The sequence below is a fragment of the Lycium barbarum genome, chromosome 4, assembly GCF_019175385.1.
Source record: "Lycium barbarum isolate Lr01 chromosome 4, ASM1917538v2, whole genome shotgun sequence".
NCBI classification, from domain to species: Eukaryota; Viridiplantae; Streptophyta; class Magnoliopsida; order Solanales; family Solanaceae; genus Lycium; species Lycium barbarum.
In genome coordinates this window covers 130,867,543-130,892,667 of record NC_083340.1, presented here as the reverse complement: position 1 = coordinate 130,892,667, position 25,125 = coordinate 130,867,543, and the positions used below count along the sequence as shown (strand labels likewise).

Sequence of the window (25,125 nt, the reverse complement as noted above, 5' to 3'; positions counted from 1 at the left end):
GTCACAACTGATCATATTAATTCTTTTACCAAATTACTATCAACCACAAATTCATTATTCAATTCTAAAGACACTGTAATATTGGGATTCATTTTCTTACTCTATGCGCGAGAACTGCTGCATATGTTTCACATCTCTATCATAGTTATTAAAATAATAGGGGTGAAAAATACTGTGTAAATTAATTTACTACATGTTGCAATGCAAAGCAGATCCTTAAAGCAAGTATGTCTTATAATTTCATGCAATCACTTGTCTCCTATGTAAATTAAATCTAGTCTATTGATTTATAACAGAGACAAAGTCCCTGTTGATGAAGAAGAGCTCTGCTACCAAATGGCCAAAATACTTCACTTGTGGAAATTTTTTGTCAAAGTGCACTCACACAATGAATTCTGAGAATAAATCAAGAGAACTTTATGCGTCTTGTTGTTTTGTCCAAATCGTGAATAAAATACACAAGGACAGGGCATCATATATCGTATGTACTACTTTTTAGAAAAGTCATAACCATGCAATAGATTTTTCAATCACAAGAATTCATTTCTTATTTGGAAAAAATTATTGCATATAAAATTCTTTCTTAATTGCTTTTAGTCAGTTATAGAAAGAATGGTATATTTTTTATATTTCAAAATGTTGTATCTTTAAACTTCTCATTTTACTCTTAATTTCATTATTTGATAAACATAAAATTATATTTTTCAAGGCATTACTGGTGTGTCATATCTCAAAGATATCTGCGTAGGACCAGCCTTTCGACTACGAAAATTACGTTGTCTATAAAAATGAAAATACAGGAAGGAATTTAATTTCTCAAGAGACACATGAACTTGAAGAAATAGATGCAACAATCAGTTTAGGAAGAAAATAATTCACAGAGATATATACGAAGGTAGAGGACTAAAAGAAACAATGATGATCGACATTCCTTAACTAATAAAAAAATTAAAATTGAAGAAGATTCAGGATCTTTCTCTATAGTAAAATAAACTGTGAACTTATTTAATTTTTGAAGTTGTATTTGTCGAGAAAGTATAATTGCTAATATGTCAATTTCTAAGGGTCTTGGACATGGCAGAGCAATCTAAATGGATGCATACACCATAAATATTGTTTATGAGAATGTATCAAGTGAGATATATGTTTCATTACATATTTATATCTCATAAAATCAAAACAATTAAAAAAAACATTGTATCTAATTAAACTTTTATGGTTCATTTTCGTACATTTAGACAATATTCAATCATCTTGACCTCGAAAAACAAGTTAACGTATAACGAGGCCATATTAATTAATCATTCATGGAAACTTGTACATTATTATATTATGTATAATTGTTTGTTCGAAGATTAATTTTCACGACGTACATTATTTTACAAATCATATACTATATAACTCGACATACACGTGTGACGCACGTGACAAGAAACTAGTATATATATATAAGAGGAAAAGAGCCTTTAAAAAATTAAGGCCACAAGTCATTGCTTTACTGGCCTTTTGATCGAGCTGACCTTGATATAAAATTTCAAAATATGTCCACAAAACTTGCACCATCTCTGAGGAAAAAAGAGTTTAAACCGACAATGTTCTATTTTATTTGTTTACTATATAGTGCTAGTAAGTTTTGTCCTATTAATTAACTATCCTATTATCTATATAAAAATGACTTACTGTAATTTAAGAAGGATCATCTTACCACTTCCACTATTCTCAAAGAAAACAAAGTGAGAGAAAATTAATATTATTGTATAGATAAAAATAAAATTTTGTATGCAAGAGTTCTCCATGTATTTGCATTTGATTGTCAAGTATATTACTAACCCAAATCTAACTAACTTTTCCGAATTGCATTTACTTGAGTACACGTTTCATATATTGCATCATCATATTTATTGGTGATCAAACCTTAAAAACCAACCAACATGGATGAATACATCACTCATATTACACATCGAAAATCTTTCAATAGACCTGTCTTTCTATCATAACCAAATAACTGCACGCCTAACCCCTTCTATCAACATCCCATGATACCTTTTAAAATAAAATTATTTCAGGTGAACTTACCAAATTTAATATCCATCCACTAGGAAATTCTTCTTAGTTTCTACAAGTTTTACTATTTTTAGTATATTTCCTTATCTTCAACTCACTATAAAAGCCCACAATAGGTGATCTCTAACATATCACATATCTTCTATTCACTATAGAAATTAAACTACAAAATGTCCTTTACAAGAACGAGTTGTATTTCTGTGCTCTTGCTCTTGTTACTAGCTATCGCATGTGAAGCAAGGGTTCCAAGAAGTGAGAATAATGCAGGGTTTATAACAGTTAAAGATGCCCATTTTGAACTCAACGGATCCCCTTTTCTATTCAATGGTTTCAACTCCTATTGGTTGATGCATGTTGCTGCTGTGCCTAATGAGAGGCATAAAGTCACCGATGTTCTTAAAGGTGCATCTACTGCTGGCCTTTCTGTTTGTCGCACGTGGGCTTTCAGTGATGGAGGTTATGGAGCATTACAAATATCACCTGGCATTTACAACGAACGTGTTTTTCAGGTAACGGTTTAAGCACACTGACAACGTAAATAATTTTTACATTTTCAGTTTAAATTAACCTACAATAACATGATAATACATATCTAGTCTATTATGATAGTCTAGAAAATAGAGTAGTAACCTATTATAGTAATTAGTTAAATTGCACTTATAGTGTAAAAAGTATTGGACCATGTCACGTATATATTTTAAATAAATTCATTGTACCAACTATTTCTGTTTTGATTTCATAGCAATTAAATGTGTCCATAATTAGATACCAATTTTAATGGTTTCTAAATTGGGGGTTATTGTTTTGTGTTTTCTGGATTTAGGGTTTGGATTTTGTGATCTCGGAAGCTAAGAAATATGGTGTTCGCTTAATCTTGAGCTTTGTAAACCAATAGAACGAATTTGGAGGAAAAGCTCAATATGTTCAGTGGGCGCGAAATGCAAAGGCTTACATTAATAGCGACGATGATTTCTATACTCACCCTATGCTCAAAACTTATTACAAGAACCACATCGAGGTACTTGGGTAACAACATATGAAATGCTTTTTTCTCTCAAACAACAAAAAATTTAATAAGCATGCAATCCTTTTTTTACATACATAGTATCTTCATATTATTAAGTAAAATTAAAAAGAAGAGCTAATATGGTGGTTAATAAATTTATATCCTTGTGAAATCATTACAGAAAATTGTTACAAGATTCAATACCATTACTAAAGTTGCTTACAAAGATGATCCAACAATCATGGCATGGGAACTCATGAATGAGCCACGCGACCAAGCTGACATCAGGAAAAACTGTTAATGTGAGCCTCAACAAGTGTTCATTTTAATTCATATCCAAATTAACAATTTTTAGAAATATCAATGACTAATGCTGTAAAATTTTGGTTTCTTATTAATATCCTTCCAGGCTTGGGTCCAAGAAATGGCAAGTTTTGTAAAGTCATTAGACAACAAACACTTGTTGGAGGTTGGAATGGAGGGATTTTATGGTGATTCAATTCCTGAAAGGAAGCAAGTTAATCCTGGTTATCAAGTCGGAACAGATTTCATATGTAACCATCTTATCAAGGAGATTGATTTTGCCACTATCCATGCATACACTGACCAGTGGTAAATTTACATCTTTTCTCCACTCACAATTTCACATGATATATCTTATTTTATATGCGTAACATATTTTATTGCAATTTTCTTTGACGACTTATATTTTTATACGGATATGCAAATAACAACATGGGCCTATATTCTGAACACATTTATATGTAAGAATTTTTATTATTCTTATGTGTGGCCCAATTAATGTAAAGTCCATAACTAATATTTAATGAAGAATAAATCTCGTCCGTTAGATCGGTTACTTGATGGACGTACCAGATTAAGTCTCAACTCTTATAAATTGGTCCTCCCTCCACCCATTAGGGTTACCACTTCTTCTATATATTTTTTCCATCATTGCCGGTTGTGGTAACGTAAGACTAGGGCAAGGAGGTAGAAACCAATTTCAAACTTACGCTTCCGCTCTTATATGCGATAATGTCTTCCGCATCAGGTATGTTTTCCGTATTATCTCCATGTAAGATTATTGTGTTCAAGATCCTGTGTGAATTAAGTTAATCTTACATGTGACATCAGAGCCTGAATTACTTGAACCGATAATCTTCGTCAAAAGAGTTTTACACATTTTAATTGTGTTTCTGTTACGATGTTTTCTTATAAAATCGGAACTTCACATAATTCCGCATCAGCTTAATCGGTGCGTGTGGAGTCTTCTGTTTATTAACAAGCATCAGTAATGGATAGCAATTTTATTGGGAAAAGGGATCAATACCTCTCTGGTTTCATGTGAAATAAACTAGCTTTGTTTTCTCACTATGGCATATCTATGTAAATTCATTGGGTCTGTTCACCGCCTCCGTATCTATTTTTGGTCTTCAAAAGAGAATAATGTTTAAAGATGCCATCATATTGAAAGTTGGTTTAATCCCACTAAATTTTTTTACCATTAAATTTAGCTTCATCAATTCCAGTTCATAATTAGTAGTGAAGACCGACTTTAGGTTCTTCCAGAATGAATAATTAATTTTCTTGGGCCATAAAGTAACTTTGTTGTGAGCTATTTAAAGTATTTGGGTCATTAAGTTATTGATAAAGCTATTAATGTAGATTTTATGTATGTGTTTAAAGCATATAGTTTGTTAGTCACCAAAGTGATCAAACTAGAATGTCTAATATTTACACATATATTATATTCATGTTAACATTATGCATGTACTGATGATCATATAGTTTGTTAGTCACCAAAGTGGCCAAGCTAGAATGTTGAAAATATTCACATGCATAGAAAGTTATGATATTTATTTTATGTGTGCATTTATGTTAATATTGTTTGTTAGTCACCAAAGTGGCCGAACTAGTATGTTTAAGAAAAATATGCATACATAAAATTTTCATTTATCCATTAAACTAATGAAATGCCTATTATTGAAAATAAATGGATAAATTGACTTTCACTATTGCTAGAACTTAAGGATTTGCCCAAAGGTGAATCAATTATTCTATGAGTAGTGAACATAATGAGGTAAATTGATATTATTTAATCAAATATGTATTGTATATCCAAAGATGTCGTATATGTTTGATTGAAAATATTCAATTGCCTGTTAAAGTTGAAAATGACATTTAAATTATGATAATATGTCGTAGTATCACCCAAAGGAGAATTACGATATACTTTTATTGTTTTGCTGAATCCACATTATTTTCTAATTTATGAGCATGTATATCTATTTTGCAACTATTCCTCTTCATTCGCTCGCTTCATCTGTTACTGTGTTCAACGGATTGAACTTCTCTGAGTGGCATGAACAAGTCCAGTTCCACTTAGGTGTGATGGATCTTGACTTGGCTCTGCTGAAAGAAAAACCCACTGCTATTACCAATACAAGCAGTGAGGATGAAAAGTCTTTCCATAAAGCATGGGAACGCTCTAACAAATTGAGCCTTATGTTTATGCGAATGACTATTGCCAACAACATTAAGAGTACTATTCCACAGACAGAAAGTGCCAGGGAATACCTGAAGTTTGTGGAAGAACGTTTTCGTTCTGCTGATAAGTCTCTCGCTGGTACACTAATGGCTGAACTCACGACCATGAAGTTTGATGGGTCGCGTAGTATGCAAAATCATATCATCGAGATGACTAATATTGCAGCAAGACTCCGGACTTTGGGGATGAAAGTGGATGACTCCTTCTTGGTTCAGTTTATTCTAAACTCATTGCCTCCTGAGTATGGACCATTCCAAATTAACTATAACACTATTAAGGATAAGTGGGATGTTTGTGAATTGTCCAGTATGCTTACTCAGGAGGAATCAAGACTTAAGAAACAAGGAGGTCATTCTATTAACCTCATGGGTCAAGCAGCTGGTAAAGGACTTAAAGTGAAGGCCAACAAGTTCAAGAAGAAGAGAGCACCTGCTAAAGTTCAACAGGATGCTCATAAGGAACTCAAGGCAGATGTGTGTCGCTTTTGTAGGAAGGAAGGACACTATCAGAAAGATTGCCCGAAACGTAAAGCTTGGTTCGAAAAGAAAGGTACTTTTAGTGCTTTTGTATGTTTCGAATCAAATTTAGTAGAAGTTCCTAATAATACTTGGTGGCTTGATTCTGGTGCAACTACTCATGTATCCACTATATTGCAGGGATTTCTTACGATCCAAACTACAAATCCAAATAAGGATTTCTTGTTCATGGGAAATCGTATGAAGCCTCCAATTGAAGGCATAGGGACTTATCGTTTGATCTTGGAGACTGGACATCACCTTGATCTATTACAGACTCTTTATGTTCCTTCAGTTTCTAGGAATTTGATTTCTCTTTCAAGACTTGATGTTTCTGGATTTGATTTTAAGTTTGGACATGGATGTTTCAATTTATATAAGAATGTTGTTTTTATGGTTCTGGTGTTCTTATTGATGGCTTATATAAATTGAAACTCGAGAATGTTTTTTCTGAATCCCTTCTTGCTATACATCAAAATGTTGGAATTAAACGTAGTTCACTGAATGAAAGTTCTGCTTACTTGTGGCACAGGCGTTTGGGTCATATATCCAAAGAAAGGTTAGAAAGATTAGTAAAGAATGAGATTCTCCCGAATCTAGATTTTACTGATCTTGATATATGTTTGGAGTGCATAAAGGGAAAGCAAACCAAGCATAGTAAGAAAGGTGCCACAAGAAGCACCCAGCTTCTTGAAATTATACACACTGATATTTGCGGACCTTTTGATGTTCCATCTTTTGCTGGAGAAAAATATTTTATCACTTTTATGGATGATTTTTCACGTTATGGATATATCTACTTGCTGAAAGAAAAATCTCAAGCAACGGACGCCCTCAAAGTGTACGTCAATGAGGTTGAAAGGCAATTAGATAGGAAAGTGAAAATCATTAGGTCAGATAGAGGTGGTGAATTTTATGGAAAATATAGCGAATTGGGACAATGTCCAGGTCCATTTGCAAAGTTCCTCGAGGAACATGGCATATGTGCACAATATACTATGCCAGGAACACCTCAACAAAATGGGGTTGCAGAAAGGCGTAATCGGACACTTATGGATATGGTTAGGAGTATGATAAGTAATTCCTCATTACCCAAAACTTTGTGGATGTATGCTCTTAGTACCGCTGTGTATTTATTAAACAGGATTCCTAGTAAGGCAGTTCCAAAGACTCCTTTTGAACTGTGGACTGGAAGGAATCCTAGTTTAAGACACCTGCATGTTTGGGGCTGCCCAGCGGAGGCTAGAATTTATAATCCACATGGAAAGAAATTAGATTCTCGAACAGTAAGTGGTTACTTTATTGGTTACCCAGAGAAATATAAAGGGTATAGGTTTTACTGTCCAAACCATAGCTTAAGAATTGTTGAAACCGGTAATGCAAGATTCATTGAAAATGGTGAAGTTAGTGGGAGGGTCGAATGACAAAGTGTGGAAATAAATGAGGTAAGGGTTAATATTCCATTGCCCATGAATGTGCCTACTTCCTCACCAATAACAAATATTGTTCCAGTTGTCGAAGAACACTTTGACAACACTGAACAACATTTGAATGAAACACTCCAGGAAGGAACTAACTCACAAATATCTGACGCAAATGAACCACAAATAGTGCCATTGAGAAAATCTCAAAGAGAAAAAAATCGGCTATTCCAGATGATTATGTGGTTTATTTACAAGAGTCAGATTTTGACATTGGACTTAATAAAGATCCGGTTTCATTTTCATAAGCCATAGAAAGTACTGAGTCTGACAAATGGATTGATGCCATGAAAGAAGAGTTCAAATCAATGGAATACAACAAAGTCTGGGATCTTGTTGAATTGCCAGAAAGTTCTAAAAGAATCGGGTGTAGATGGGTCTCCAAGACCAAGCGCGATTCAAATGGCAATATTGAACGATATAAAGCCAGACTTGTTGCCAAGGGTTATACTCAGAAAGGAGGCATTGATTATAAAGAGACTTTTTCACCGGTCTCAAAGAAAGACTCGTTAAGAATTATTATGGCTTTGGTGGCTCATTATGATTTAGAGTTACACCAAATGGATGTGAAAACTGCCTTTCTTAATGGAGACCTCGAGGAGGAAGTTTATATGGACCAACCAGAGGGTTTTGAAATTAAAGGAAAAAGTCAAATGGTGTGTAAATTAAAGAAGTCAATATATGGACTCAAACAAGCCTCACGACAATGGTATATAAAGTTTAATGATACCATCACATCTTTTGGATTTAAGGAAAACACCGTTGATCAGTGTATATACCATAAGATCAGTGGGAGCAAGTTTATATTCTTAGTCCTATATGTTGACGATATTTTGCTTGCTACCAATGATTTGGGCATATTACGTGAGACGAAAGATTTCCTCTCTAAGAATTTTGAAATGAAAGATATGGGTGAGGCATCCTATGTTATAGGGATAGAAATATTCCGTGATAGATCACAAGGACTATTGGGATTGTCTCAGAAAGGCTATATCGAAAGAGTTCTTGAGAGATTTAACATGAATAATTGTTCAGCAGGAGTTGTTCCAATTCAAAAAGGGGACAAATTTAGTCTCATGCAGTGTCTAAAGAATGACGTAGAACGAAAAGAAATGGAGTCAATTCCTTACTCTTCTATTGTTGGAAGTTTGATGTATGCTCAAACTTGCACAAGACCGGATATTAGTTTTGCGGTCGGAATGCTGGGAAGATATCAGAGTAACCCGGGAATTGATCATTGGAAAGATGCAAAGAAAGTTTTGAGGTACCTAAAAGGAACGAAGGATTACATGCTCACGTATAGGAGATCCAACAATTTGGAAGTTATTGGATACTCGGATTCAGATCATGGTGGATGTGTTGACACTAGAAAGTCCACTTTTGGTTACTTGTTCCTATTAGCTGAAGGAGCAATATCGTGGAAGAGTGCTAAGCAATGCGTCATTGATACATCCACAATGGAAGCAGAATTTGTAGCATGTTTTGAAGCCACAATTTATGCATTATGGCTGCGGAACTTTATTTCAGGACTTGGGGTTGTCGACACCATTACCAAGCCGCTGAAAATTTATTGTGATAATACTGCAGCAATATTCTTCTCCAAGAACGATAAGTACTCCAAAGGTGCCAAACATATGGAATTAAAGTACTTTACCGTCAAGGATGAAGTTCAGAAACAAAGGGTGTCACTTGAGCATATTAGAACTGATCTCATGATTGCAGATCCGTTAACGAAAGGTTTACAACCAAAGACATTAAAGAACATGTACATAGAATGGGTCTTGGTTGTACTTATGATTAATGTTTTTCTTTATGATGTTTGACACTCTGAGCTCAATTATGTGTTTCTGATATACTTTAATGAATTTCCTGTTTCTCATAATGGTGTACACATTATTGTTTTGAGATATTACAGGATAAGTCTCCATGAGACATTATTGTGGACCATAATGTTAAATGTTTTATAACTTATGAACCTAGTATGATAAGTTGCTAATGTTGTAGTATATGGAAGGGAGTATGTAGCACAAAATTATGTATAACCGCCATAACTCGCATTAGTGGTTTGTCATATTAAGGTATGTATGATGGACATTATAGAAGAGATTTATTTTATGCGCTACTAATGTTTTATGTCATTTAATATTAGTGTTATGTGGACATTGGGCCAAGTGGGAGAATGTAAGAATTTTTATTATTCTTATGTGTGGCCCAATTAATGTAAAGCCCATAACTAGTATTTAATGAAGAATAAATCTCGTCCGTTAGATCGGTTACTTGATGGACGTACCGGATTAAGTCTCAACTCTTATAAATTGGTCCTCCCTCCACCCATTAGGGTTACCACTTCTTCTATATACTTTTTCCATAATTGACGGCTGTGGTAACGTAAGACTAGGGCAAGGAGGTAGAAACCAATTTCAGACTTACGCTTCCGCTCTTATATGCGATAATGTCTTTCGCATCAGGTATGTTTTCCGTATTATTTCCATATAAGATTATTGTGTTCAAGATCCTGTGTGAATTAAGTTAATCTTACATTATATAGCTAAACTATTGCATATAATAATGTTACTATGAAACAGCTTCAGACAAGTTTTAGAGTGATTAGTTCTAGATAGACAAGTTGCAAAAGAGACGACAAATTAAAATCATGTACCGAAAACGAACTTGTCAAGAAATGTTATATATTTAGAGGTGATTTCGATATATCCTGTAAAAGACAATCATAACTAGATAATTACCAAACACATGATATATAGTGATCACATAGACAAGAAAATATTTAAATTTAGATTTTAGTTATATACATTGTTAATATTTCTTTGCATCAGTACATAAAACTTAAACTCTTAATATTTACTGACAAGGTATCCGGACAAAGCGATGATGCACAATTGGCATGGATGGAAAGGTGGATAACAAGCCATTGGCAAGATGCAAGAACCATACTAAAGAAACCTCTAGTGCTTGCTGAATTTGGAAAGTCTAGCAGAGGTCAAGGATCAAGAGACATATTCATGAGTAGTGTGTATAGAAATGTCTACAATTTGGCAAAAGAAGGAGGAATCGTGGCAGGAAGCTTAGTATGGCAACTCATGGCACAAGGGATGGAGAATTATGATGATGGTTATTGCATTGTTTTGGGACAAAACCCTTCAACTACCGAAATAATTTCAGGTCAATCTCATGCCATGACGGCTTTGGCTAGCTCATGAGTAGTGAAGGCATGAAGATCACCATTACGGATGATAAGAAAGATAATAAGTTTCATAATAGGTTCTTCAATTAGATTGTTTTCTTGATTATACAATAAGCAATTTATAAGTGGGATTTGAGTGATCTTAAGTCCATATTTTTAGTATTATCAACATCATATTACCAAACATGTGAAGTTAATTAAACTCATGAATGTAATTGCATAAATTATTTCAGGAAAAAAGGAACGTTATGTCTAATGTCCTCTTGTTTTTAGTTTGAGTACAAATTTATTACACATGCTGAAGGAATAACTAATTGGAGATTTATTCAGAACTAAACATTTTTCCGTTTAAGAACGGTTGTGTTTTACAAGTTATGTCTTGCGCCTTTAAAGAACTTATGTCCCGTTAGGCATAAGTGCGATTTTGAAGGCTAAAAATTAAAGACTATCCCATTTGAAGGGCCAAAATTAAAGACCAGCCTTTTTGAAGGGAAAATCGTGCAATTTCATCAACCAACTTGTGCTTGAGTAGCAATTGGAGCACTCGCATATCAATAGTTCAATAATCTCATCAGTATGTCAGCAAGTAAAGAAATAGTGGGACCTAGAACCGTGGTCTGAATAGGGACATCCTGCACTTTAGTTACCACCGGCTGCGTTGCTCTAGCTCATCCAACAATCAGGGACTTACCTCTAGTAGCCCTAGCATCTGTGCCCCTAGGTTGAAATCGTCAACCAGCAAAACTCTTGGTAAGGATGTTAGCTACTTGATCCAAAGAACTTATATATCGAACCTCCAAATCCTTTAATTCTACTTTCTCCCCGACAAAGTGAAAACCCAATTTTACAAGTTTCATTCTTAAACGAAAGATGGGGTTGGTTGTGAGGTAAGAGGTTGAAAGATTACCACACCATAGTTTCGGAGTGGTTGAAAGATTACTACAACCACGTACTCTATGTCGTCGCCATAGCTAGAGCACAATAGTTAGCTTCTAGGCTCGAGCTAGCTACAACTCATTGCTTCTTTGTGCACCAAGATACAAGGTTAAGGCCAAGAATCACATGTCGTCAATGCATATAATTTAAATTCAACATTTAGTAAGAACTTTAAGTTTTTAGCACCATCGATATAAAAATACTAAGACAATCAGGTCATTTATAAAGTAATTATCTTTGTACATTAAATGACAATCTAATAAAAATGATACTGCTATTATATGTTGTACAAGAATTTCTATATATAAAGTGTATATTAACTTAAATCCTCTTAATAATAAGTACTGTTGACACCCAATTTTGTCCCGCCTCTCCTCCGAAATACCTATTTACGCTTCTAATATTTTTTGGCAAATTAAAAAATATATTTATATTTTTTACTATAACTATTAGCCTCTTATCAATATCGGCGTTTCATTATTCTATTATTATTATTATTATTATTATTATTATTATTATTATTATTATTATTATTATTATTAGTTCAAATACGAGCCCAATTCACCCTCAATATTTTCAGATTAACCCAAAACAATTTTCATAGGCCACTACCCATTTTAATTCACCCCAACCCAATTTTCAGACCAGCCCACATTTTAATACCCAACCCACATCTTCAAACCACCAGCCCATTACCCATTAAACCCGACCCGGCCCAACTTATTAAACAATTGAAACCCTTAGGTTTCTTTTTCTCCTTCAGCCGCCCCCTCCCCTTTCTCTCTCATTCGCTCATTCCTCTCTCTTCTCTCCTCTCCAACCACACCGCTCCCCCCCCCCCCCCCACTTCCGTTTGTCTCTCCCACGCTCCGGTTCCCCACTTCTTTCTGTCCCCCATGCTCCTCTGCCATCCCCACGTTCCTCTGTCCACGCTCCTCTCAAACGAAACCCTAAATCGCCTTATAAATAATCGTTTCCAAGTCAGTTTGAGAGAGGATTTTTGATTGGTGAAACCCCCCAAGAACCGAGGATTTTTCGACTCATGAAATTACCCAAGAACTGGGTCTTCTTTTCAGTAGCAGAAATCCCCTAAAAATTTTAAGTTCTTTTGATTGCTTCAAATTCCCGTGGAAAATTGCTAAGTCTTCATCAGTTTTGATATTGTTTCGATATTCATTCGAAAGAGAAAAATTATTCTGGTTCCCTTTCGGTTCCTGCAATCGATTCGAATCCGAGCATCGCAAGCTCGGAGTTGGTAGTGTTCGAATAGATATCGAAACCTTCGCCCCACTTCGCTGCACTCAAAAAAGGTAATCTTCCTCTCTTTTATTTATTTTAGGATTTATTAGCTATTTTCTACTTATATGTGCTAGATTAGTTGTTGTTTGCATATGCTAATCACTATTCTTGCCTAGCATGTTTATTAGTCGCTAGTTTTAAGCCCACTTGAATCCAGTTTAGTTATATTTGATCATTTTTAAATCTTGTTAGTTATGTTTATGAGTGTTAGCCTCCTGTTTTAGTCCCTCTAAGTTAGTTTTAGTTTGTGTTTTGTTGGCTGAGTCTTTATTATGTGGAACTGGACCCTGCTTGTGTTAACTCAGTTTTAAAATTATGTCTAGCTGCAGTTTGTCCTGTTTAAATTTAGCCTGTGCTAAAGATAAGTTTGTGTAATCTGAATTGCATGTGTGTGTTTAGTATAGGAACAGGTCTGTCTGCTGGTGTTTTTACCTAAACATGATTAGTTGAATCAAATGTTCAGTTAAATGAGTGAGAATTATCTGAGATTAGTATAAAGCCTATTTGATTATTTGTTGACTTAGATTGATAGAGTGTGATATGATTAAGAGAAATCTTGGTCTAATTTGGACTTAGACTGATAGAGTGTAAATGTTTAAACTAGTCATTTGATAATCTGATAAGCATGTTTTGGACTTAGATATTGAGACTGTTAATAGAAAAATTCCAATAAATATGCCTGAGCTGATATCAAACATGTTAGAACAAAGCGATTAGTGATGATTGTTTGGTAATAGTCTTGGGCTGTTAGTGTGACATAAGTGGGAAATGGATTGTTTGGTTTGCTTGATGGTCTGTTAAAGGGGAAATGGGCCGATCATTCAAGTTTGTCTTGTCTCTAATGTCGTATTCAGTATTGTTTGTGTTGCTCATGACATGTTCTGGGAGTATAGGTTGTTGAGAATGGTCGTATATTCTTAAAAAGGATTACTTTGGGTCTTATGTTAAACTGTTCTTTGTCTGGGGTGTGAGTTTTACCTATTGACTGTTAGTGAGAGGTTTATTTTGACTGAAAGCAACTTTTTAAAATAGTAAGGGGTGGCAGTCTCATTTGATTTTCTGCTTTAAGATTTATGTGACACATCCCATTTGAGCTTGACCCTTGCATCTGAATATTAGCCTCTTGTCTCCACTTGCTTGTTTGAAGTTATCCTTATCTGGTGTTTTATGGTTATTTGTTTTGGGTTTCTTTTTGTGGGAACATTGACCTCTGGTGAGGAAAAGTGAGGTTGTTTCAATGTTAATCTTGCAAGCATGAATTTCTGTGACACTCCATGACCATGTGAATTAGTCTCTTTGCTGCTATATGTCATATACTCAGATGATGGTGCTCAACTTGTAATCTATAAATTCTGTTCTGTGTCTTTGCTTGAATTACTTCTATGTTCTCAGGCATGTGTATCACCTGAACCTAGTATTGAGCCTGTTTGTTCTCTCCCATTGTACCTGTATTTGAGTTAGCATTGTCTGGGCATAGTAAATCTTACGTTTCATTTAATTAGCCTACATGATTCTGTGGCTTGAAACTCCAAAAATCCTACTTTTCTTTGGCCTGCTATGTCACTAGTTAAAACACCATTGCTCAATGGCAAATTAACCAGGCTATGCCTACTTTTATCAGAATGCCATACTGTTATACTTGTTTTATCCATTCTTGTCAAAATCCTGCATGGTTTTTTTTTTTTTACTTAAAATACGTGTCCCCTTTCACCATGTTTATCATGTTTTGAGAGTTTCAAATGCTGCAAGTTGACTTATTCCTGGCTATCTGTTTTCAAGGTTCATTTGAGTATTTAAGATGTCTTCCTTCATTTGTGTTAAGGCCTTAGGCCACATCTTTGCCTTAGCTTGCCTTGTCAGTCATGTTCCTTATTTGATTTAGGGTAGCCTGCCTCTCTTGCAATGGTAAACCTTGTGTACCTTCCCTCCCCTTTCCTTCTTTTCCTACTTGACTGTTGACAGATAAATTCATGCTTGCCATTCTGTATCTCACTAGGTACATTATACAGCTGCTCTGAATGTTATTCTAAGCTGTAGCAGTCCATTTATAATCACATGCATTAACCACGACTCTTTTGTTGTCTTCTGCTTTAGTGTACTAGTGTACATGATACCTACCCCATCATGATATGTATCAACTGTGTACTATTAGTGTTATTAGGAGGTACAATTTAAAAGTTTGCCATTTAGCTATGTTCAAATCTAACTGTTGTGATCTGCTCAACCTGAAGACTCTTGCTGCATCTTAACTACCATTTCAGCATAATAATTTGTGCATTTTTTTGAAAGGTTCAGCTAGTCTATTATGAACTGTGGCTATTTGTTGTTTGCTATGAAATATTATTACTGTGATAAAACAAATGCTACACTCCGAAAAGGGAATTAGCTGCTTTTGGTTATTTTTCTATAAAAGAATAGATACTACATCTGATAAGCTTGCCCAACCTGTGGTTGAAATGGTCACCATGTTGGTACATGATGCTGTCCTCCAGAGAAAACATTGGCTGTATTTGGAATTATGCTAGTGGTGCCTTGCATGTTTGTAATTTTTGATATCAACCCTGTGTGTCCTCATATGATAGCAGCCAATGATTTTACTTAAAGTTTTCATTGCGGTTATAATTCCATTCTATGGAAAGCTCACTGGACTTATTCAATCAAGTCGTAACTGCCTGAAAGTCTATTTTTGAATTGGAAAACTCTCCATCATATTGACTAAAGTGACTTAGACAACGAGGAAGACTTGAATAAAAAAAGAAAGAACAATACTACATTTGATCCACACTGCAAGTTTAGTGAACAACTGCTTCTATTTGCTGCAATGTTTGCATATGGATGTTTCGATACAGTTGATGAAAATCGCTGTTGCAATTTTAAATTTGCAACTCTGCACTTGGTTTGGCATATCCTATATCGTGGTATAATAAATCCCATATTTCAGTTATTTGCGGATTTGAATAAATACTACCAAGGCCCGATAATGTATACGTGCACACCATGTACTGTTTCGTTTGTGAGATATATATGGGTATACACGAGATATACTTAAGTATACACAATATGTGCATAACCCATTTGGTTTATTTCGATTTTACATTATATGCGTTTAGACTTATTATTGATTATATATTAATTCTCTTCCTCTCATTTTATGCATGACCACCGTGTACAAGTCCGAGGGACTCGTCCTCCTCCGCACTCGGTGTTGGGCTAAAAGCCCAACGCAAATTTTCTCTCGGTCCATCCCTATCCACAGCAAAAATGGAAAACATAAATTCTGGGCCAAGGCCCAATAGGCATGAACAGTGCACATCAGTTTACAAATGGGCTGAGCCCATTCTCCCGAACTGCAGCTATGGATCACAGTGGCCCAAAACGGGCAGGCCCATTTGATATTAGTTGGCCCCTTTTATTTTATTTTGTGCCTTTAACTTGTATTATGTGACTAACTTTTTATTTTGTTTTCATTCTCTTAATTTAGGTGAACATTAGCAAATTTAGTGGGTTAGCTTTAATATAATGAGTAGTAAATTTAAGAGTAATATCATAAGTTTCGTTTTCTTCTCTTTACATTAAAGTTATTTATAGTATCTTAATATTTACTTTCAGAACAATTGATTTTTTTTTTAAATAGAATATTTTGAATCAAAGAAATTATGTTTTATTTAATACTATGTTAGAAAATTAAACGTCACTAAAACACAAATATTAATCCAAGTATATTTTATAAACAATTTAGATTAATTTGATCATACATATTTTGAGCCGAACATAGTTAAATAAAGTTAATAAGAAAGAGAAACAAAGCCCATCACCTTTTGCAGAGCTACGATTAGTCTACGAGGGAATTCAATACGTATTTTAACGTTAATAATCCCTTTCTAACATTTAAACGACGTTTCGTTCGCATTCAAACCAACTAGTGCTACAAGCTAACATTGCTAGTCATACTTTCAAGTACCAATCCGAACTTGTTTAAACATGACTTAAGGGAACTTTGGACAGTCCTTACATCATTCAAAACAGTCCCATCTCATGGCCAAACAACACACACAATATTACCATTCTCATTTAGCAATTTTCCAGCTTTAACTTACAATGACAACAACACGTTTAACAACATTACCTTTACAATTCTTGGAACTGTTTTAGCATCATTTTCATTCTTACAACAGCCCACAAACCATTTCAATTTCAACTTGAATCATTAAACTTCACTTTCACTATACGTTCGTAACAACATTCAACATTCAAAACGCACAAATTTACTCCTATCATCAAAACAGTCCCAAATACAACATAAAAGATGCCCGAAATTCTAACGAACACCTACAATACACCAAGCAGCCCACATACTCTTCTCATACATTATTTCATGCAATCTTTTCAGCAAATTTCAGTAAAATACGACCAGCAGTCACACGATAAATATATCACCAAATTCGTATGCAAATAGCTACATTGTCGACACTATAACCTTACAACAACCTATAAACAATTTTAGTTCCAACTCTAACCATTAAATACCTTAATTCCCATCATAAAATTCATGACAACAACCATCAAAATACCAAATAAAATCAGTTCACTATCTTCCACAAAAACAGTCCACTGCACGGCCATAATTCAACAAAACAACAACATGTTCGTATCAACACAACTTCACCTTTAACCTTCCAATTCTTTTTGCCATGCAATCTAGGATAGCCATAACCATGATTACTAAATAAAATCAGTCCATTATCCCACACCAAACAGTCCCCTACGGCTTCTACAAGGCCTCAACATCAACACACACACAATTTCATACATGCAATTCACATTTACACATGCACAACATATCCAAATCACCTCTAAAACAGTCCCTTAGGCTATAACCATATTTCAACACCAACATTCATAATTTCATACATGCAATGTACTTTTACATATTCACAACACCTCAAAATGCGTCCTAAAACAGTCCACACGGTTCAACTTCATCATCAAACACATACAAAATGATCAACTCTTACCTTAACAAGTTGGCTTCTTAACTTTGCTAGAATTTTGTGAAATGAACTAATACTTGTTCTTGTTGCTCCAATGGATACTCCACGTTGCTATGCACCTTCTCAAGGGTTGAAACACCTTGGAAAATAATTTTTTTGAATCAAAAAATGGAGAGCTCAAATCTGGCCGTGAGCTTATAAGAGCTTGTATGGCATGTTTATGGTTTCTCCTTCACTTGAAACTTAATGGTGAATGTGTAGAACACTTTGGGGGTTTAATGGTAAGAAACATAGAAGGGCTGGCCGTGCAATGGTGGTGGAAATGCCATGGCTGGCCGTGGCTCTCTCTCTCCCTTCACTTGGTGAAGATGAGAGCCTCTCTCTCTAAGTTCACTTGGTGGGATTGGGAAATGAGTTGTGGCATGCAACTTTGGTCAACAAGGAGACCATTTTGCTGCCCAAGAAGGTCTCACACGTTCCCCCAACTAAGCATGGGCAAAAATCTGATTTTGTCATGTGTTTGTGGGGCCCACACGGCCACTAGTGAAAAATTTGTGAACATTTAAGTCTTAATACTCAGTCCAACTTGCATCGTCCATATCTCCTTACCCCGATATCATTTTGACGAGAGGTTTGTTGCGTTGCAAACTAGACTCGATGAACTTAATTTTAGGCTTTTGAAACACCTTAAAACTCATTATATACTAGGAGATATGCCTCGTACAATATAGGGTAAAATCGGGTCCGAGATTTTTCTGAGGTTGTTCCGATTCATTTCGTTTAACTTCTAATCCTCTTCCAACCTCATGTAACCTCTTATACATACGTATACACACTCATATACATCCATAAAAATCCATATACGCGTCTCGAAGGGTCCGGAGAATTACAATAACCTTAAACATAACTAGAGAACTCACAAAGCTTCGACGAAACTCCAATCGCAAAAGTATATTCATATCTTTTGTCCATCCTCTATATCATTACTAATAATCTCAAATACTTTTAAAAGGTCACTCGCATTACCTCATATACATACTCATAGCGTGATTTCAAATCCTTTAGGTAACCGTGTCACCTTGGGATACTTAAGGAAACCATATATATAACGACATTCTTACTAACTCGATTAACTTTCCTTGAACCTTCTTAACTCATTCTTTCTTGTTTTAATACAAGTAGCACGGATTATTATGGAGTGTAACAACTGTATAAGTATACACATATTATACATGTTTTGAAACATTTGTTGAAGGCTCAATATGAATTTTAACCTTTAGTGGAGACTTTTTGAATTGCCACTAAATTTTGTTTTTTTTAAAAAAGTTGACCTTTGTCGCCACAGAAAGTCTTTTTTTTTTAAAAGGCGTTTGGGCTGCTGGGCCGGCCAGCGCTTGGGAATAGTTTGGGCCGGCCGGCTAGCCAGCTCACAGTAGTAGGCCCAAATGTGGGCCGAATGTGGGATTACTTTGGCCTGTTGGCCATTATATGTCCTTTTCCCTAAACTAAATAGGATAGTTAGGTAAATAATAAGAGGGGCATTTTAGTAATTTGATTTTTAAGTTAGTGAGTTCATGCTTTTAATATAATATAGATATAGATATATAATTATTAAATTTTAATTACCTGCTTTTACTATTCTTATTATTAAACATTCTAATTTCTTACTGTTTTACTCTCTACCTCCCAAAGTAGGGGCTAGGTCCGCGTATACATTATCCTCTCCAAGCCCCACTTGTGGAATTACACTGGGTATGTTGTTGTAAATATTCTAATTTCAAAAAGAGATTTTTTTTTTTTTGAGGAATTAATTAAATCCCAAAAGGAGTCGTTGATAGCTCTATTACCAAATGAAAATGATTTGTTAGAACAAATGGATTATAAAACAGTAGTTAATGACTTCACATCTAAAAAAGCTAGTAACGTAGACTTTAAATAAAAATGTCTATGACGATCTTTCCTTTAGTTTAAATTTTTTTAGAGCCTTTCTGTGAAGTTTGACTTAACCCCCCGATTTTGTTGAGTCGGCCCTGTTTTATATTCCAATTTTGTGCGCAATTGCAGGCATCAGAAATTTGGCATAGTTGGTTTATAAATTCAATAACAGTGACTAACTATGATCAATTTTCAAGTTTTCATTTGTTTCTTTAGTAAAGTTTCAACGCTTAATATTTTCTTCCCATGTCTTAATTAACTAAAATAATTAATTTTTACTTTTTTTTATTAATAATAAAAACCAATTCTCAAAAGGATGAAGTACAAGCAAGGAGGACTAGACCTTACATTACCAATCCTAACGAGGTAACGGGCCTCTGCTAATTAACAAGCGTGTACAAAATAAGAGCTAGATAGAACAAGATATTCTATGATCAGCATAGAGTTTATATTGCACTTTATGATGGTATTACAGAGAAGAATGCTTAAATAATGGAAAAATATAAAAATCAAGAAGAAATTGAGTTATCAACCTCAAAGTTTCTTTTACAAATATATGAACTAAAAAAGAATGTTGGTCCATCTAAAGTAACTTGATATATTTGATCCTTATCTTCTTCGTCCACCCTATCCAAAATCAGTTGAAAATTCATCACTTCTTGGTTTTATTAGATCTTGTTGTTGACACTGTGATATGGTTCTGCTTTGCCAGGCACATTGTAATATTTTGCGCGACCAAATATCTATCTTAAGTGTTGGAACAAAGCTATGGGTGAAGTTTTTGATGATTGACAAAGTAAAGATAACTAGTATGTAAAACTGCTGAAAGAGCGAAGAGACCTCAGAGAAGAGCAAAAATGTGAAACAGGTTCACAAGACACCAAGGGAAATACCATGAATGCCAAGATAAGTGTCAATGATGATGAAGAGGAATGAGAAGAGTTGACCTAGAGCCCGTTTGGATTGGCTTATAAGTTGCTGAAAACAGTTTTTTTGAGTGTTTCACAAGCCAGCTTATAAGCCATTTAATGCTTAAAATAAGTCTAAAAAAATAAGTTGGGATAACCCAACTTATTATAGCTTATAAGCTGCCTTTTTTAAGCTAAGCCAAACGGGCCCCTAATGTAACATTCCGTAAACTTTTTAAGTCCTCAAAGTGCGTTAACGAATGTTAAGTTCACTATTTGCATGTCAACAATGGCTATGGATAAGATAATATCATTCGAATATGAGAATATAGTTGCAATGTGGTTTGTAAGATTATAAGGTTTAATTGAGGAGATGTAACAACTCAATTCTATAAGGTTATTTTTGTCTTTGGCCAAAAGAAGAGAGGAAAGGAATATGCCAGAAGCTTGGATTAAAAAATAAATAAATAGAGGCAATATTGTGATTAGGATTTAACCTCCTGTACCCGCTACATCAACAAAAGCTCTGAGTAATATTTAGAATCAAAGTGTCTAGCTTTTGGAAGCTCTAAAAACGTGAATTAAAGGGGATGTTGGGTTCAGAAAAACAACAATGATTTCTTGTCTATACAATTCAACTATGCAGAACATGTTATGCGTTCAGGTGGCTGTTTAAATGAAGAAATTATGGAATTGATTTATGAGCTTCAAGACTAACTACGGTAGTGAGAGATTTGGGTTGAAACTTCATCATTAGAGCTTGGGTAATTGTTCTACACATCTACTTTGATTTATGTCTTGAATTCTCATGGATTTACTACACCTAAAACACGGCTTTCAGAAGTGAAATTTGGGAACTTTAAACGTAGATCTAAAACATGAATTTTGGAAATTTGAACATCGAAGCGGGCTCGGATTGAAATTCTAACTGTAGATATGGACTCGTGTGCATATGGGAATCGCGTTCATGTAATTAATTTCGGGTTTCGGATCGTCGACCCAAAGGGCGGGTTTGAGTTGATCAAGGGTTGACTTTGACCCCGATGCGTCCTAAAATTATAGGATTAGTTTTCCTAGACTAATTTGGATCCGTTATTCATGATTTTAAATAGATTGAGGCCATTGGAGATCGTTTGAGCGGAGATTGGTGTATCAAGAAAGGTTTGCCTACCGGTTATAAGGCAAGTGAGACTTAAATTTCTTGAATACTTGCTTTTCGACATCATGATTTACAAATTGCATTATTTGATTTTCAAATTCCTTGTACGTTGTGGAACGAGCGCGTACTAGGTCATGTATATTATTTTATGATGAATCTTGTGACTTTGAGCCGTTTCTTCAATGAAACCATTCCAATTGTTTTCAACTTTGATATCGTGAACTCTATGATATTCCAACATGACTGTTGAATGATTTCCTATAAAATGAGAATGGCAAAATAGGGATTTACTGTTATATCATGCTAGGGATATCTGACATACTTATATACATTACTTGACTAGTCTTTCATGACACTAGCTAATGATATGATTACTCGTACCATATATTGTACATATTAGTTGGTATTTGGCTGTTTGGTATAGGGAACCTGATTCCCGAGGGCTATGGTTCAGGATGATTGGTCTAGGGAATTTGACTCCCGAGGGCCTATGGTTTCGGATTTTGGTCTAGGGAACTTGACTCCCAAGGGCCTATGATTCATGATTTTGGTTTAGGGAACTTGACTCCCGAAGGCCTATGGTTCAGGATTTTGGTTTAGGAAACTTGTCTCCCGAGGGCTTATGATTTGACATGGTGCGGTTGACCTGTATCTATGTGTTATTTGTCTTACCTGTAGCTTGAGTATACTAATTAAGGTTATATATGTATACCGTTTGTTTCTTTCATGCATTTTATTTTTAAGACTTGCTCAACAGGGTATAGTTGCTGGGCGGGTCGATGATCTTGTTGGGAGTTATGCTCACTATTGTTGTTTTTTATTTTGTTTGTACAAATCCTAACTCTAGTGCTGTAGTGGTTCCTCTCTGATCTCGTTCGAGGCACTACTAGTTTCAATTGAGATGAGCCAACCGCATTCTGATCGTGGTGGCACCTTTACTATAAATTTTACTTCTTCTCTCTTTTGATTGTATCGGGTTGTGTCCCTAGACTCTTGTATTTGAATTTGTATTAGATGCTCCTTGACTATTTTGTGAGAGGTGGATTTCAATTCTTAGGTGTTTTCGGGCTTCTGGATATTTTCTTATTAGTATTGATGGTTGTGGACACTTTATGTTTGATGGATTGTCGTTTGGTTGATTAGAGGGATTATTGACATGCTTCTGTTTTAGGGGAAATTCCGCCAAATTTTTAATGATATTTGGTATTTGATAGATTAATATTTGTTTGCTTGGTATGGGTAGTTGCTTGCTATGTGCAATCACGGCCTTTGAACTTGGGTCGTGACACCTAGTGAAAGTTCATAGCACAAAGCAATAATGTAATGATCTTTGAGAAAGAGATATGATGGTTGGAATAGGTCCATAGACATGTTCCATTACATGTGAGCAGAGACAGATGCAGGCACATGAACACAGTTGGTACAAATATGTGAACTTAAGATAGCAGATCAGAGATGGAATGGTGAGTGCACAAGTGAATGGAACTGCTTAAAATACATGTACCTGATACACCCAAGCACAGTCGAAGAGGAGAGAATGAAGTGGCCTGGTCACAGAACAAGGCAGCAAAGGGAGGGAAGATCAGGAGATAAGATGACTCAATGGAAAAATTAGTTCAATGAAGAGATAGAAAGTGCACACAAGTGGTCTATCAAGTGGAGGAATGGCCACAGGTCATTAGGCACATTGGTTGATTGACCCAGCAGTGAGAAGTGATAAAGACTCAGAAGAAAATATTCAGAAGGAAGAAATTGTTCACCTAAAGAGTTTACAGACAGAGCATGTGAGTCATGTTAACAAAAAAATCAGGTCTGCAAACACGTTCCAACATAGAGTAAGAACAAAATCAAAAGTCAAAGAGTGAGTCAAGGTTGAAGACATGATTTATTCCAGCAATGAATAAAGGCATGAGAAACAGACAGACACATAGCAGCACATGATCAATGAAACATGTCTATTAACATGCTCCATCATCCATACCAAAAGCAGACTCAAGAAGAAGTCAGACGTATGAACGTGAAAGGGATGATGAAACAGGTTTGAGGACATGTCCTATCTCAGATAGTGCAGAGATTCAGAGACAGATGAACCAGGTGGATGAAACAAGTTGGTGAACATGTTCTAAGGCAAGTCCTACAACAACTAGGATTTTCAGTTTATGAAAAGAACTTGATGGTCTGATAAGTTAGTATTTTACCAACTTATCTCTTCTTTAATCTTAGATTTTTGCTATGCTTGATTGAGAAAATAGTGCATTTAATGTCGTTTACTTCCATTTTTTAGGTTTTATGTGATTTAGAAGTGATCGAGAAGAAATCAATTGAAAACAAGTCAAAAAGAGGCCAAATTGAAGAAAACAAGAAAAGTGGTTAAATTTGCAAAAACTGCCAGATTTGCAATTTCGAAAATCTGAAACTTTGGGGGCTGTTTTTGTCTTCTTTTTTTTTTTAGTTGGGAAATTTGGGAATTATAAAAGTGAAGCTTGGGACAACATATTTTCATCTTTGGCCATTTCATTCAAGTCTTGGAAAGCTAGGGTTCATCAACCACACCATTGGAGGAGAAGATTGGAGCACTTTAATGATAAATTTCTTAACCCTTTCTTCAATTCCTTTCTTTGTATTGTATATCTAAGTGTGTAGAAGTTTATTCCATCACTTTAATCTTGTTTATGAAAATATTCATTTGCAAAGTTGGATGAAATCTCTTGTTATGCTTATGTATTGAATGATTTTTATTTCTATTGAAGTGAGTCTTTGTTGTTTTAATTAATCTTGTTCTTTAATGTTTCTTATGGGATTAGCTAACCCTAAGACCCGCCCATTTACTTCGATTTGAGCTCAAGAGAGGAAGATTGAGGTTGGGAAAGATTAATTAACAAGAATTTGGGTCATTAAATCCCAGCTAATAACTTGAGCTAGAGATAGGAAAGTTACTTGAGATTATATTGATTGTGCTTAATATCACACTCTAGGCTTGAGAAATCTTAGAGTGAAATTCATTGATTTGGTCGAGAGACTTTTAATGAGATTTTAGAGATCATTATCTAACTAGCATAAACTTACTCTTAGTTGTAAAAT

General features: G+C 35.0%; 1 protein-coding gene and 1 long non-coding RNA gene across 3 annotated transcripts; both read left to right on the top strand.

Annotated features, from left to right (window-relative positions):
* Positions 1-2,234: 2,234 nt before the first annotated feature.
* LOC132637789 (mannan endo-1,4-beta-mannosidase 1-like) lies at positions 2,235-3,371 on the top strand. The gene is made up of 3 exons (XM_060354826.1): positions 2,235-2,573; positions 2,960-3,082; positions 3,252-3,371. The coding sequence occupies exons 1-3, from the start codon at positions 2,235-2,237 to the stop codon at positions 3,369-3,371; spliced, it is 582 nt and encodes a 193-aa protein (XP_060210809.1).
* An 18,027-nt stretch (positions 3,372-21,398) lies between these two features.
* LOC132636484 (uncharacterized) lies at positions 21,399-24,748 on the top strand. Of its 2 annotated transcripts, XR_009581290.1 has the most exons (3): positions 21,399-21,649; positions 21,998-24,229; positions 24,329-24,748. It is a non-coding gene; the product is annotated as an uncharacterized LOC132636484 (long non-coding RNA). The 2 variants fall into 2 exon arrangements; XR_009581289.1 differs by having other exon boundaries at positions 21,399-24,229.
* Positions 24,749-25,125: the final 377 nt, after the last annotated feature.

Coding starts and splice junctions, on each gene's coding strand:
- LOC132637789 (XM_060354826.1), top strand. CDS start 2,235: ATGTCCTTTACAAGAACGAGTTGTATTTCTGTGCTCTTGCTCTTGTTA. Junction 2,574..2,959: donor ACAACGAACGTGTTTTTCAG/GTAACGGTTTAA, acceptor GTAAACCAATAG/AACGAATTTGGAGGAAAAGC. Junction 3,083..3,251: donor ATTACAAGAACCACATCGAG/GTACTTGGGTAA, acceptor AAATCATTACAG/AAAATTGTTACAAGATTCAA.